Here is a 14,558-nt window from a genome sequence, read left to right on the forward strand (position 1 = left end):
CGGGTCTGGGTGCGGCCTGCCGCATGACTCCTGGTTCCGAGGCCCACGTGGCCGGGGCGGGGACACAGGCGCCTGGGGCGCCGACTGATTACGTAGCGGGCGGGGCCGGAAGTGCCGCTCCCTGGTGGGGGCTGTTCATGGCGGTTCCGGGGTCTCCAACAATTTTCCCTGCTGTGGTCCTGAATCTGTCCAAAGCAGAGGCAGTGGAGCTTGAGGTAAGTTTCTCGCATGCATAGTGTTTGGCTTTGGGCTGTGGAATGTTCAGGCGTTTCACTGATGCCAGAAATCGAGCAGAATCTACCAGCTGGAGACAAAGGCCTTGGGCGGGGGTCCTTCCATTTGGTGCCTACGTGGGGAGATCTTTGGAGGCAGAAGGGAGAATGGGAAGGAGTTGCGGCCTGGAGGCTTCCCGCTAGAGCTGAGAAGGCTTCGGGGAGTAATAGGAAGGGGGATTTCCATTGCTTAGGCGAGGGCGGGGCCCAAGGACTGTTGAAAAATAGCCAAGGGTGGGGGTTGCTAGAAAACTACTCCAGAAATGTGATGCCGATATTGGTCCGGTGTTTTTGCGTTCCCGAGTCACTTTAAGAACCAAATGGCAGGTTACGCTAGGGTTTTCATTTCCATTGATTATAGAAAGCTTTAAAGTACTTTAGCTGTGGTGCTCGCCGATTAACCCTGATTACTGGTTTCCAACAGGTTCTTGCTGGTGTGAAATGACTGAGTACAAACTGGTGGTGGTTGGAGCAGGTGGTGTTGGGAAAAGCGCACTGACAATCCAGCTAATCCAGAACCACTTTGTAGATGAATATGATCCCACCATAGAGGTGAGGCCCAGTGGTAGCCCGCTGACCTGACCCTGTCTCTCACGTGTCAGATCATCTTTACCTATATTCTTTATTAAAGGAATAAGAGGAGAGAAAGTAAAAGTTATTTTGGGTACTACATTCAGTTATGCAATAAGCTTAACGTGTTTATAGAGAACAGTTCATTTTTATTAGCTGCTGAAGTTTCTAAAACGTCCAGTTTTTAACAGTTCTGTAAACTTGCAAACTCAGTGTTGAGTTCATTCGTGAGTTTCTTCATATATGACAGCTCTATTACATGAGAAACACAGGCCATAGTAGCGAGACTGTATGGGAGATTGTTTAGTTGTGTGATATTGAGCAAATGAATCTCTCTCAACCTCATTTTCCTCATGTATTATCATAAACTTGTCCTGCCTACCACACAGGGATGTTATGGAAAGTTAATATATTTAAGTTATTTATGAATGGTAAAGTACTATGTAATGGTACTTAGAGATTCTATTGTATTGTGAGGGTTCATGGTACAGATTGTCTTCAGTAAGTGGCATCTAAGGCTCTTTAAATAAAGGGTTTTGCCGGACGCGGTGGCTCACGCCTGTAATCCCAGCACTTTGGGAGGCGGAGGCGGGCAGATCACGATGTCAGGAGTTCAAGACCAGCCTGATCAACATGGTGAAACCCCATCTCTACTAAAAATACAAAAATTAGCTGGGTGTGGTGGCACGCACCTGTAATCTCAGCTACTCAGGAGGCTGAGGCAGGAGAATCGCTTGAACCGGAGGCAGAGGGTGCAGTGAGCCGAGATCACGCCACAGCCCTTCAGCCTGGGCGACACAGGGAGACTCCTTCTCAAAAAATAAATGAATAAATAAATAGATAAATAAACAAATGGTTTTGTAATTTTGTTCAGTTTAGAAATGCCTAACTTTAGAGATTATTTTAATCAACACCTGGCCTCCCTACCATCTGGCTACTAGTGTTTAATTGATGCAAACTAACTATAAAAAAAAATTGGTTGCTAACCCTTGGCAAAATCTTTATTTCCAGCCTAACAGCTTTAATATTTTACATGATATGTTTAATATTTTAATTAAATATTTTTAAATGTTTGGTTTATTGAGCAATTTACATAAGTAAAATTCATAAATTTTATGTCTAGAACCCAGTGCTTTTTGCGTTTTTATATAGTCATGTAGCTACCACCCAGATAACCGCATAGAGCACTTCCAGTACTCCAGAGACTTCTCCAAGTGTGATGACATTAAAATACAAGTAAAGGGCCTGTTGCCATAAAACCAAAATGAAAGTTTTTTTTTTATATGATCTATGCCTGTCTGTCTTCCTGAGAAATTAATCATAACTATACCTTGTTTGGAACCTTTAAGAATTTGATTCAGGAATATTTCCCAAAGGTACGTCTGTCATGAGAAAAAACATATTTAGTGTTATAACCTTCTCTGAAACAAAAGGTATTTGTTTATTTAGTCATAAACACAAATGATGTATATAGGGCCAGGTTATAATTGGTGAAGGTATGTTTAGATTTCTTAAAGTAAAATAAACAGCACAAATAAAATAGTACAGTTCATAGCTTAGTGAAATACACTAGGTACCTAATCTGTAGCCTCCTGGCTGCAGTAGACTTGTCATTTGAGTTACTGTGTTTTTTTAATCTTTTCCAGGAACAGAGTGACCATCTTTATTTTCTGCAGGCATATAGAATTTGGTGGGTTTTCTTTTACATAGGGTGATATTGGATACTTTTTGTTTGTGATTTTATATTAGCAATTTGAGGGACAAACCAGATAGGCAGAAATGGGCTTGAATAGTTAGAGGCTTATTTGACCTTGACAATAGCATTGCATTCCCTGTGGTTTTTAATAAAAATTGAACCTCCCTCCTTCCCTTACCCTCCACACCCGCAGGATTCTTACAGAAAACAGGTGGTTATAGATGGTGAAACCTGTTTGTTGGACATACTGGATACAGCTGGACAAGAAGAGTACAGTGCCATGAGAGACCAATACATGAGGACAGGCGAAGGCTTCCTCTGTGTATTTGCCATCAATAATAGCAAGTCATTTGCGGATATTAACCTCTACAGGTACTAGGAGCATTGTTTTCTCTGAAAGGATGATCTTTGTGTTCTGAAGCTTTATAGGGAAATGAGGTTCACACACTAGGGAAGATAGAGCTTTTTAATTACAGGAAGAGTTGGTTTTAGGTTGTTTGACATTGAGAATCTAGGGTAATTACTGAAAGTTAATACTGGAATTTATTTTGTATAATATACTGTTACTATAATGTTTGATAATACATAAGTGAAGCTTGCTACTGGGAACAACTCGGAACCAGAGTTGTTGTAATTGGAGATCACAAAGGAATTTCAGAGAGGAAAACATCTCCAAGAAACATCTTTGACTATGTAATGGAAAAGATGGGCCAGGCACAGTAGCTCACACCTGGAATGTCAGTGCTCTGGGATGCCAAGGCGGGAGGATCACTTTGAGCCCAGGAGTTGGAGACCAGCTTGGGCAACAGAGCAAGACCCTTTCTCTACAAAAATAAAAATAAAAAAATTAGTCACACATGGTGGCAGCTACTCGGGAGGCAGAGGTTGGAGGATCACGTGAGCTCAGGAGGTCGAGGCATGCTCACTCCACTGCACTGCTGCACTCCAGCCTAATCAACAGAGCAAGATTCTGTCTCCATAAAAAATTAAAAATAAAAAACAAAATGATAGAAAAAAGTAAATAGGGAGTACATAAAGATGAAAACAAAGCAAAGGAACATAAAGATAGACTTTGTCCATAGAACCATAAAGTTTCAAAGCTAGATTGGACCATAAAAATTCTAGTACAATATTCTTATTTTGCAGAATCAGAAAGAGTTCAGAAGGTGGTTTGTTAGGTTTTGGAGTCAGGATTGTTATTAGTAGCAGAGCCGGGACCAAAAACCCAAAGCTCCTTTTTCTTAGCACAGTGTTCTTAAACAGAGTAATATAATGGTTAAGAATAGGAATTCTACCTGGATTGAAACCTAGCTCTATTTAAATAATAATACCTACCTCATAGAGTTGTTGTGAAGATTACAGTTTTAATAAATATGCATATCACTCAGAATAGTGCCTGGCACACAGTAAATGCAACTTAAGGGTTCTGCCTAAAGATTTGAGTCTTGGCTTATTTCCTGTCCATGTGAAGATGTCTGCTCTCAAAAGCAGATTGGTCCAAAGCTGAATTCAAGTGTTCTTTTCCTAACCTGTTGTACTTCCCATTTTTATTGTCTAAAAGTAATAGCAGTACTTAATAAAATGCCCACACTTGGTGGCGTGCATCTAATAAATGTTTGTTGAATTTCTAGAAGTCATTTCTTTCTTACAAGAAATTTGTTCATTTTTCTGTATGCCTTACCTCAAACCAAAGAGTATTTAAAACATCTTATGAAAATGCATATAGTAGAGCAAGATAAAATTAATGAAAAATAGGCTTAAGTGAGACCAAAAAAATAGGGTAAAGGAAATAAAACAAATTTAGGAATGAGCATATTGTGTGATTGTGCATGAAGCTCCAATGACTTTCTAAAGGTGGGCTACAATTTGGTCACTGTTGTGAAAAAGAAAGTAGCCAACTGAAAGATTCAGTATCTGTATGCTGAAAGCAGTTAAGTTGCTCAGAAGAAGCAGAATTATATTGCTACTAGAAGGAAATTTTCCCATGGATCCTCAAAGAGGCTTGTTTAATGTAAAAATCACTAGTAACCTAACAGTGACATGGTCCAGGTGCTTTAGGCTGTCTTATCCCTTAATGTAGGCTACTGCCATCAAGCATAGTTTTGCAAACAGCCAATAGAGTGTAGTTCAGATGCATGATCTTGTGGGTAATCCAGGGGTAGAGTCTAGAACAGTACTGTGCAGTATGTAGTTATTTATAGTTAATTAAGATTAAATAAAATTTAAAAATTAGTTCCTTGACCACCAAATGCTCAATAGCTACTAGTGGCTACCATGTTGAACAGTACAGATATAGACCATTTCCATCATCACATAAAGTACTGTTGGATTGTGTTGGTCAAGACAATCTAAAGCAATAGTTTTCCCAGGTGTGGTGTGTCTTACATGTCATTGAAGGGGGCGTTGTCAGGAGTTCTAGATGCTTCAGCCTCCCTTTACTAAGAGCAGTTCTTAGTTTTCTGTTGTATAGGTTGGGCTTCCAGATACAATGTTTTGTTTTAGTTTTTCTTTTTTTTTTTTTTCTTTTTTTTTTTTTTGAGACTGAGTTTCGCTCTTGTTGCCCAAGCTGGAGTACAATGGTGCGATCTCGGCTCACTGCAACCTCCGCCTCCCGGGTTTGAGAGGTTCTCCTGCCTCAGCTTCCCAAGTAGCTGGAATTACAGGCGTCCACCACCATGCCCGGCTAGTTTTTTTTTTTTTTATTTTTAGTAGAGATGGGGTTTCACCATGTTGGCTGGACTGGTTTCAAACTCCTGACCTCAGGTGATCCACTTAACTCGGCCTCCCAGAGTGCTGGGATTACAGGTGTTAGCCACCGTGCCCAGCCTGTTTTAGTTTTTTTGAGGAGGAGTCTCCCTCTGTTGCCCAAGCCGGAGTGCGGTGACATGACACTCTCAGGGCTCAACCTCTCAGGGATCTAGGGATCCTCCCACCTCTGCTTCCCGAATAGCTGGAACCACAGGCACATGTGCCACCATGCCCAGCTAATTTTTGTATTTTTTGTAGAAGCAAGGTTTCACCAGGTTACCCAGGCTGGTCTCAGACTCCTAGGTCAAGTGGTCCTCCCACCTCAATCTCCCAGAGTGCTAAGACTATAGGTGGGAGTCACCATGCCCAGCTTCATCTATAATTTGTTTGAAGAAAATGTTTGAGCACCACCCATCTTCAAAAGTGATAGATTGCCTTCCATTAAATACTGTCACGCCAGTTATTAGCAGCAGTGAGCTTCACTTTTTATACTTTAGACCTTAATCTAAGGAGTGATTTCTAGTTGCCAATTAAATCCAGAGCCAAGTTCTTTGGAGAATCCAGGAGCCTAACTAGGGCATCTGTCAGGATAAAATACCCATCCACTTCCAGTAGAAGGTGAGCTTGTACTTATGGCTTCCTGATGGCTGTTGCATCAAGTCTAAAGCAGTCTCCTTCATATACAACGTCTTCTCTAAGTGGTAGAAAAAAGCAAAAATACTAGAAGTTAATAGGGCTACATAAAATTTGCTAATTTCTTTTTTGCCCTAGCCATTTATTCCTTCCTGAAATCTTGTCTTTCTTTCTCTTGCTCTTTCTCCCTCTCTCTCTTTCCTTTTCCTTTTTTTTTTTTTCTTTTCTTTCTTCCCTTTCTTTTCTTTCTTTTTTCCTGCTGCCCAGGCTGGAGTGCAGTGGAACAATTATGGCTCACTGCAGCCTCGACCTTTCTGGGCCCAGGTGATCCTCCCACCTCAGTCTCCCAATTAGCTGGGACTACAGGCATGCGCCACCACACCCAGCTATAATATATGTGTGTGTGTGTGTGTGTGTGTGTGTGTGTGTATATATACTTTTTTTTTTTTTTTTTTGACGGGTGGGGATGGAGTCTCACTCTGTCGCCCAGGCTAGAGTGTAGTGGCGTGATCGTGGCTCGCTGCAATCTTCGCCTCCCGGGTTCAAGCGAGTCTCCTGCCTCAGCTTCCCGAGTAGCTGGGACTACAGGTGCCTGCCACCACACCTGGCTAATTTTTGTATTTTTAGTAGAGATGGGGTTTCACTCTAGTGGCCAGACCCTGACCTTGTGATCCGCCCACCTCAGCCAAAGTGCTGGGATTACAGGTGTGAGCCACTGCACCTGGCCCAATTTTTATATTTTTTGTAGAGACCGGGTTTTGCCATGTTGCCCAGGCTAATCTCAGAACTCCTGGGTTCTAGCAATCTGCCCTCCTCAGCCTCCCAAAGTGCTGAGATTACAGGCATGAGCCACTGCACCCAGCCTAATCTTGTTTTTCTTATATTCTGATAATATATTCCCGTTTTTAGGGAGCAGATTAAGCGAGTAAAAGACTCAGATGATGTACCTATGGTGCTAGTGGGAAACAAGTGTGATTTGCCAACAAGGACAGTTGATACAAAACAAGCCCACGAACTGGCCAAGAGTTACGGGATTCCATTCATTGAAACCTCAGCCAAGACCAGACAGGTATGGTACAGCTTTCAGCATTTGTGCAACAGTTTGCTCTAGGCGAGAGAACATCAGTTGATTAACTCTGGTAGAGATGTGATCCATGTTCATATTCTTTGTTATGCATTTTTTTCTTTTCTTCTTTTTTAGGCACAGTCTCACTCTGTCTTCTAAGCTGGAGTGCAGTGGTGCAATTTCAGCTCACTGCAGCCTCCGTCTCTTGGATTCAAGTGATTCTCCTGCCTCAGCCTCCCAAGTAGCTGGGACTACGGGCGCATCATCATGCCTGGCTAATTTTTGTGCTTTTAGTAGAGATGGGGTTTTACCATGTTGCCCAGGCTGGTCTCGAACTCCTGGCCTCAAGTGATCCTCCCACCTGGACCTCCCAAAGTGCTGGAATTACAGGCGTGAGCCACCACGCCCGGCCTGTTGTTAGGCATTTTTAATAGTGTTCTTTTTTTTTATCGCTTGTTTAAACCCAAAATGAATGTATTAATAGTCTATTATGGCATGTTTACTCCTGCATTAACATCCACAAATATTTCTTCTGAAGATCCTTGACTAAAAATATTTATAAACATTAGTTATTTCTCTGTCAAAACCAGCTCCTGTTTAGGGCTTAAGTCTCCTGAATGGAGTCTTTAGTTTAATGTAGTTTTGTTCTGTATGTCTCACATTACCCTTTTCCTTTGCCTGAATGTTTATTTGGCAAAATGTGCCATTTTTCTATCAGCCTGTTCATGTGATTCAATAGGAATGTGAAATTTAGTGTTCTCTTCCTTAAATCACCATATTTTATTTTATCAGCTATTCATTATGTAATTGGAATCTTATGTCCACATAAAGAGATACAAGTGCAAGAGAGCTTACAATTTGGATTGTGTCCGTTGAGTTAGCTCTCTCATTTTTTTTCATTTTTTCCTTTTATAGGGTGTTGAAGATGCTTTTTACACACTGGTAAGAGAAATACGCCAGTACCGAATGAAAAAACTCAACAGCAGTGATGATGGGACTCAGGGTTGTATGGGATTACCATGTGTGGTGATGTAACAAGGTAAGCATATGGTTTCTTGGCATAATTATAAATCTTAGTATTTAGTATTGGTCAATTTTTGGAGGAGTGTTAGTGTTATCGTCTATATGTTATTTGAGCTTCTGCCTATTCTTTTCTGCATATTTTCCATATGGCATCCTTTCTGAAAGTACTGAGGTCTAAAGTATTTAAAACATTTGATTATTCTACAGGTATCTTTATATTTTTGCTAACATTAGAAATTATAAGACATTATTTATGAAATGTAGGCATACCCTATTCCTGGCAATGACCAGGAATTTGAAGGATCACTACTTTGAAACTAGATAATAATGACATGGTTTGTGTTCTTTGTTTACAGATACTTTTAAAGTTCTATCAGAAAAGAGCCACTTTCAAGGTAGGACAAGTTTGGAAATGTATTCTCATTCCTGTTAATTTCGTATACTTGTTTTTCTTATACTCTGAATGTGTCACTTACACAAATTCTGTTTTTATTTCAGCTGCACTGACACCCTGGTCCTGACTTCCCTGGAGGAGAAGTATTCCTGTTGCTATCTTCAGTCTCACAGAGAAGCTCCTGCTACTTCCCCAGCTCTCAGTAGTTTAGTACAGTACTCTCTATTTGAGAAGTTCTCAGAATAACTACCTCCTCACTTGGCTGTCTGACCAGAGAAATGCACCTCTTGTTACTCCCTGTTATTTTTCTGCCCTGGGTTCTTCCACAGCACAAACACACCTCTGCCACCCCAGGTTTTTCATCTGAAAAGCAGTTCATGTCTGAAACAGAGAACCAAACCGCAAACGTGAAATTCTGTTGGAAACAGTGTCTTGAGCTCTAAAGTAGCAACTGCTGGTGATTTTTTTTTTTCTTTTTACTGTTGAACTTAGAACTATGCTAATTTTTGGAGAAATGTCATAAATTACTGTTTTGCCAAGAATATAGTTATTGCTGTTTGGTTTGTTTATAATGTTTTCGGCTGTATTCTCTAAACTGGCATCTGCTCTAGATTCATAAATACAAAAATGAATACTGAATTTTGAGTCTATCCTAGTCTTCACTACTTTGACGTAACTAAATCCAACTTTCACAGTGAAGTGCCTTTTTCCTAGAAGTGGTTTGTAGACTTCCTTTATAATATTTCAATGGAATAGATGTCTCAAAAATCCTTATGCATGAAATGAATGTCTGAGATACTTCTGTGACTTATCAACCATTGAGGGAAAGCTATATCTGTTTGAGAGCAGATGCCATTTTGTACATGTATGAAGTTGGTTTTCCAGAGGCCTGTTTTGGGGCTTTCCCAGGAGAAAGATGAAACTGAAAGCATATGAGTAATTTCACTTAATTTTTACCTAATCTCCACTTTTTTCATAGGTTACTACCTATACAATGTATGTAATTCGTTTCCTCTAGCTTACTGATAAACCTACTATTCAATGAACTTCCATTTGTATTCAAATTTGGGTCATACCAGAAAGCTCTACATTTGCAGGTGTTCAAATATTGTAAAACTTTGGTGCATTGTTATTTAATAGCTGTGATCAGTGATTTTCAAACCTCAAATATAGTATATTAACAAATTACATTTTCACTGTATATCATGGTATCTTAATGATGTATATAATTGCCCCCAATCCCCTTCTTACCCCATCTTCTACAGCTTCCCCCACAGCAGGAGGGGCTTGATTATTTCAGTTGAGTAAAGCATGGTGCTAATGGACCAGGGTCACAGTTTCAAAACTTGAACAATCCAGTTAGCATCACAGAGAAAGAAATTCTTCTACATTTGCTCATTGCACCATTAACTCCAACTAGTACTTTTGCTGGGTGCCTGTAGTTAGCCCTGCAAGGAAAGAAGAGATCAGTTAGCACAAACCCTTTACCATGACTGGAAAACTCGGTATCACGTATTTAAACCTTTTTTTTTCTTTTAACCATGTAGAAACTCTAAAGCCAATATTCTCATTTGAGAATGAGGATGTCTCAGCTGAAAAATGTTTTAAATTTTCTTTACTCATAATGTTCTTTGAAGGGTTTAAAACAAGATGTTGATTAAGCTGATGAGTTTGCTCAAAACAGGAAGTTGAAATTGTTGAGACAGGAATGGAAAATATAATTAATTGATAGTTATAAGGATTTGGAGGCTTGGCATTTTCATTTGCAGATAATACCCTGGTAATTCTCATGAAAAACAGACTTGGATAACTTTTGATAAAAGACTAATTCCAAAATGGCCACTTTGTTCCTGTCTTTAATATCTAAATACTTACTGAGGTCCTACATCTTCTATATTAGGAATTTTCATTTATTAAGCAAATGTCATATTACCTTGAAATTCAGAAAAGAAGAAACATATACTGTGCCCAGAGTATAATGAACCTGGAGAGTTGTGCTCCTTACTGCTAATTCTGGGAGCTTTCACAGTACTATCATCATTTGTAAACAGAAATTCTGCTTTTCTGTTTCTGCTCCTTCTGGAGCCGTGTTACTCTGTAATTTTCCTGAGGCTTATCACCTCAGTCATTTTTTTTTTTTTTTTTTTTAGTGTCTGTGACTGGCAGTGTGATTCTTTTCCTTAAAAATCTATTAAATTTGATGTCAAATTAGGGAGAAAGATACTCATCTTGGGCTCCTGTGCCAATAGCCCTTGTGTGTATATACTTACAGTTTTCTCAAGTATGTTCTAAGCACAGAAGTTTCTAAATGGGGCCAAAATTCAGACTTGAGTATGTTCTTTGAATAGCTTCTTAAGAAGTTACAATTAGCCGGGTATGGTAGCCCATGCCTGTAGTCCCAGCTACTTGAGAGGCTGAGGCAGGAGAATCACTTGAACCCAGGAGGTGGAGGTTACAGTGAGCGGAGATCATGCCACCACACTGCAGCCTGGGTGACAGAGTGAGACTTGTCTCCAAAAAAAAAAAAAAAAAGTTACACCTAGGTGTGAATTTTGGCACAAAGGAGTGACAAACTATAGTTAAAAGCTGAATAACTTCAGTGTGATGTAAAACGTGGTTTTTAGGCTATGTTTGTGATTGCTGAAAATAATTCTAGTTTACCTCAAAATCCTTCTCTTTCCCCAGATTTAAGTGCCTGGCCAGCTGTCATAAGTTACATATTCCTTTTGGTTTTTTTAAAGGTTACATGTTCAAGAGTGTGAAAATAAGATGTTCTGTCTAAAGGCTACCATGCCTGGTCTGTAAATGAACCTGTTAAATGCTGTGTTTGCTCCAACAGCTTACTATAGAACGTTACTTAATACAATATCATACTTACTACAATTTTCACTATAGGAGTGTAATAGGTAAAGTTAATCTCTATTTTAGTGGGCCCATGTTTAGTCTTTCACCATCCTTTAAACTGCTGTGAATTTTTTTGTCATGACTTGAAAGCAAGGATAGAGAAACACTTTAGACATATCTGGAGTTTTTTCCCATTCCAGAACTTGTGAGCATAATCATATTTGCTTTATATTTATAGTCATGAACTCCTAAGCTGGCAGCTACAACCAAGAACCAAAAAATGGTGCATTCTGCTTCTTGTAATTCATCTCTGCTAATAAATTATAAGAAGCAAGGAAAATTAGGGAAAATATTTTATTTGGATGGTTTCTATAAACAAGGGACTATAATTCTTGTACATTATTTTTCATCTTTGCTGTTTCTTTGAGCAGTCTAATGTGCCACACAATTATCTAAGGTATTTGTTTTCTATAAGAATTGTTTTAAAAGTATTCTTGTTACCAGAGTAGTTGTATTATATTTCAAAATGTAAGATGATTTTTAAAAGCCTGAGTACTGACCTAAGATGGAATTGTATGATGAACTCTACTCTGGAGGGAGGGGAGGGTGTCTGTGGAAGTTGTAAGACTTCTATTTTTTTGTGCCATCAAATATAGGTAAAAATAATTGTGCAATTCTGCTGTTTAAACAGGAACTATTGGCCTCCTTGGCCCTAAATGGAAGGGCTGATATTTTAAGTTGATTATTTTATTGTAAATTAATCCAACCTAATTCTTTTTAATTTGGTTGAATGTTTTTCTTGTTAAATGATGTTTAAAAAATAAAAACTGGAAGTTCTTGGCTTAGTCGTAATTCTTATATTCACTAAAGCGCTAATACTAATTTCAAACTTCTGGATATGACATTTGGAAGTGTTGGAATATCTGAGTTCCTTGTTTCATCATAATATAAAATATATCAAAGCCTGCTTTAAAGTATTACCCTGCGGATGATTCATAGCTATTTGTCAGATTTGCATACATTAAGATGCCATTGGAGCTCTTTTGTCTCGTTTTTGCATTACTGCACAATCTAGCAATCTTGGTATAGGTGGAGGAGCATTGATGCTAGGGGCTGGAGAACTTGAGGCCCAATATAATTTTACTACGCTGGCCCAGTTTCTTCACTTACAAAATTGGAGAGTTGAATTAGGATATATCAGATTTCTCAACCTTAAGGAGATTTTTAAAAGAATAATATCAAATCTAGGCATTTTCAACTAACACTGGAATACTGTAATTTTGGAGACCTTGGTTTACTCTACGAAAGACTTATCACAATTTTTCTTCTTCACTTTTTTTTCTTAAAAAGGAGGCAGGGAAGGTAGGTCATTAACATGTGGCTGAAGCAAGCTTGGGAAAACCAATTTTAAATGACAGTATTTTTTCTAGCTAGGACAACTAGAAAGAGTATAAATAATTGTAAAATGTATATGAAAAAGAAAGAATTATGGACTTTGTATCTTTCAAACTATCACATCATATAGAGGCCTAGGTGATAGTTTGAGAGAGAAACAGTCCACAATTCTGTTTCTTTTTCATACACATTTTACAAAATTTTGTTCCAATATTTGACCCTCTAATAACAGAAAAGAGGAAAGGATGTTTTCTGGTGAGAACTGCTATTCCGTTCAGCAAAATAAAGCTACGGAAATAATGAGAAGGTACCTAAAGAAACTTATTTGGAATATGAGGGAATGTCCTGTGCATCTCTGTGCTATTAAGGTTTCTGTTCTCATAAGCAATACTTAAGGTCACTGAAAGGCCAACATAGTTGCATGAGTTATTTGATATCCATAAATACATGAGAAGAGGCCAAGAGGCCTTGCTAGTGATCATTTTGCAAAACTGAGCATGTCCAGCTCCATGAGAGCACAGAGAGAATCAATGTCCAGTTTCCAAGTGGGAAGGGTATGCTTTGTAATACTTATGAAAGTAACTGGGCGGTGAAATGTGACCCTTTACCTTAATAAAAGAAAACTGGAACTTCAGGAACATACAAAATGGAGATAAACATTCTTTCCAGTTGCAAAAGGAATATAAGAGGGTTCAGATTCATGAACCAAGAGTTGAGTTGACCATTCTTATTTGCAGTTGTATTCTACCACATGATTTACTTCACACTTGCACCAAAATAGTCTATTATAAACTATTGATGTTGGTGGGGAGCAGGGGTGGGAATGGGGAATGGAGGGGAGGAATGAACTTAGTCTCTTACCTAGTATAAATTCAGATTACCATCAACTTGTAGAAGCCATATGAAGTAAAAATGGGTAGCACCTGCAATATTGGGTCTTAGAGTTGTATTAAATGTTTCTAAAGATAGAGGCAGCTACGTGCCTGATAGGGGAGGATGTGGTTGTAGCTAGCAGTTGCCTACTAGCAGGCTCTTTTATTTGCAGCAGCCTGAAATACCCAGGTTAGGAAAGGCAATCTTCCCGAATGGATGCTGTGGACATGATACAATTGGCGCTATCGATACTTTCTGTAGGAGCTTGAAATGTGTGGATTATAATTCAGTCTGAAAGAAAACTTGCACATTATTTGAAAACATTTTCTTGTAAATCAATTCACATTTACAACTGAGACCCAACATTCCTGATAGGAATATTTTTGTAAATCAATGGTATAAAGTGTAAAGACATGTTGAAAGTTAGATCAAGAGATCTTTTAAGTGTATGCTTGTTTTGCCTGTGAAGCTGAGGAGTTTGACATTTACTATTAAAGTCCAAAATGAAACTAGCATGGCAAATGAAGTGATCCTCCCACCTTGGCCTCTGAAAGTGCTGAGATTCCAAGTGTGAGCCACCATGCCCAGCCTCAAACTAAATCTTGAATGAAAGCCTGAAATGAAAGAGATGAACGTGGAATTAATCTGGTGTGAAACTTGTTGGGAACTCCCACTTCTTCCCAACCGGTTCTTCACCCTACCTCCTCCTCCTTCCTTGAAGTTGGGGGACAAGGGAGGAGGAGCAGAACCACAGCCATTCAGCCTCTCCTAAAAGTCTCCTTTATACTCCAAGGACTGAGCAGCATGGCTTAAAAACTACTAGTGACTGCGCATGGTGGCTCACGCTGTAATCCCAGCACTTTGGGAGGCCAAGGTGGGAGGATCACTTGAGGCCACATTTGAGGCCACACTTGAGGCCAGGAATTCAAGACCAGCCTGGGCAACATAGCAAGACCCTGTCTCTACAATGTTTTAAAACTTAGCTAGCCCCGCACCTGTTGTAGTCCTAGCTATTCAGGAAACTGAGGCAGGAGGATCACTTGA

The 14,558-nt window shown here is 39.3% G+C and overlaps 1 protein-coding gene across 1 annotated transcript; it reads left to right on the forward strand.

Moving 5' to 3' along the window:
* Nucleotides 1-87: 87 nt before the first annotated feature.
* On the forward strand, nucleotides 88-12,086 carry LOC105479146 (NRAS proto-oncogene, GTPase). Its single transcript, XM_011736969.2, has 7 exons — nucleotides 88-215; nucleotides 697-824; nucleotides 2,732-2,910; nucleotides 6,829-6,988; nucleotides 7,901-8,024; nucleotides 8,365-8,403; nucleotides 8,507-12,086. Exons 2-5 carry the CDS (start codon nucleotides 714-716, stop codon nucleotides 8,018-8,020), a joined length of 570 nt encoding a protein of 189 aa, XP_011735271.1. The 5' UTR covers nucleotides 88-215; nucleotides 697-713; the 3' UTR covers nucleotides 8,021-8,024; nucleotides 8,365-8,403; nucleotides 8,507-12,086.
* Nucleotides 12,087-14,558: the final 2,472 nt, after the last annotated feature.

This window comes from Macaca nemestrina, chromosome 1 (assembly GCF_043159975.1).
Source record: "Macaca nemestrina isolate mMacNem1 chromosome 1, mMacNem.hap1, whole genome shotgun sequence".
NCBI classification, from domain to species: domain Eukaryota; kingdom Metazoa; phylum Chordata; class Mammalia; order Primates; family Cercopithecidae; genus Macaca; species Macaca nemestrina.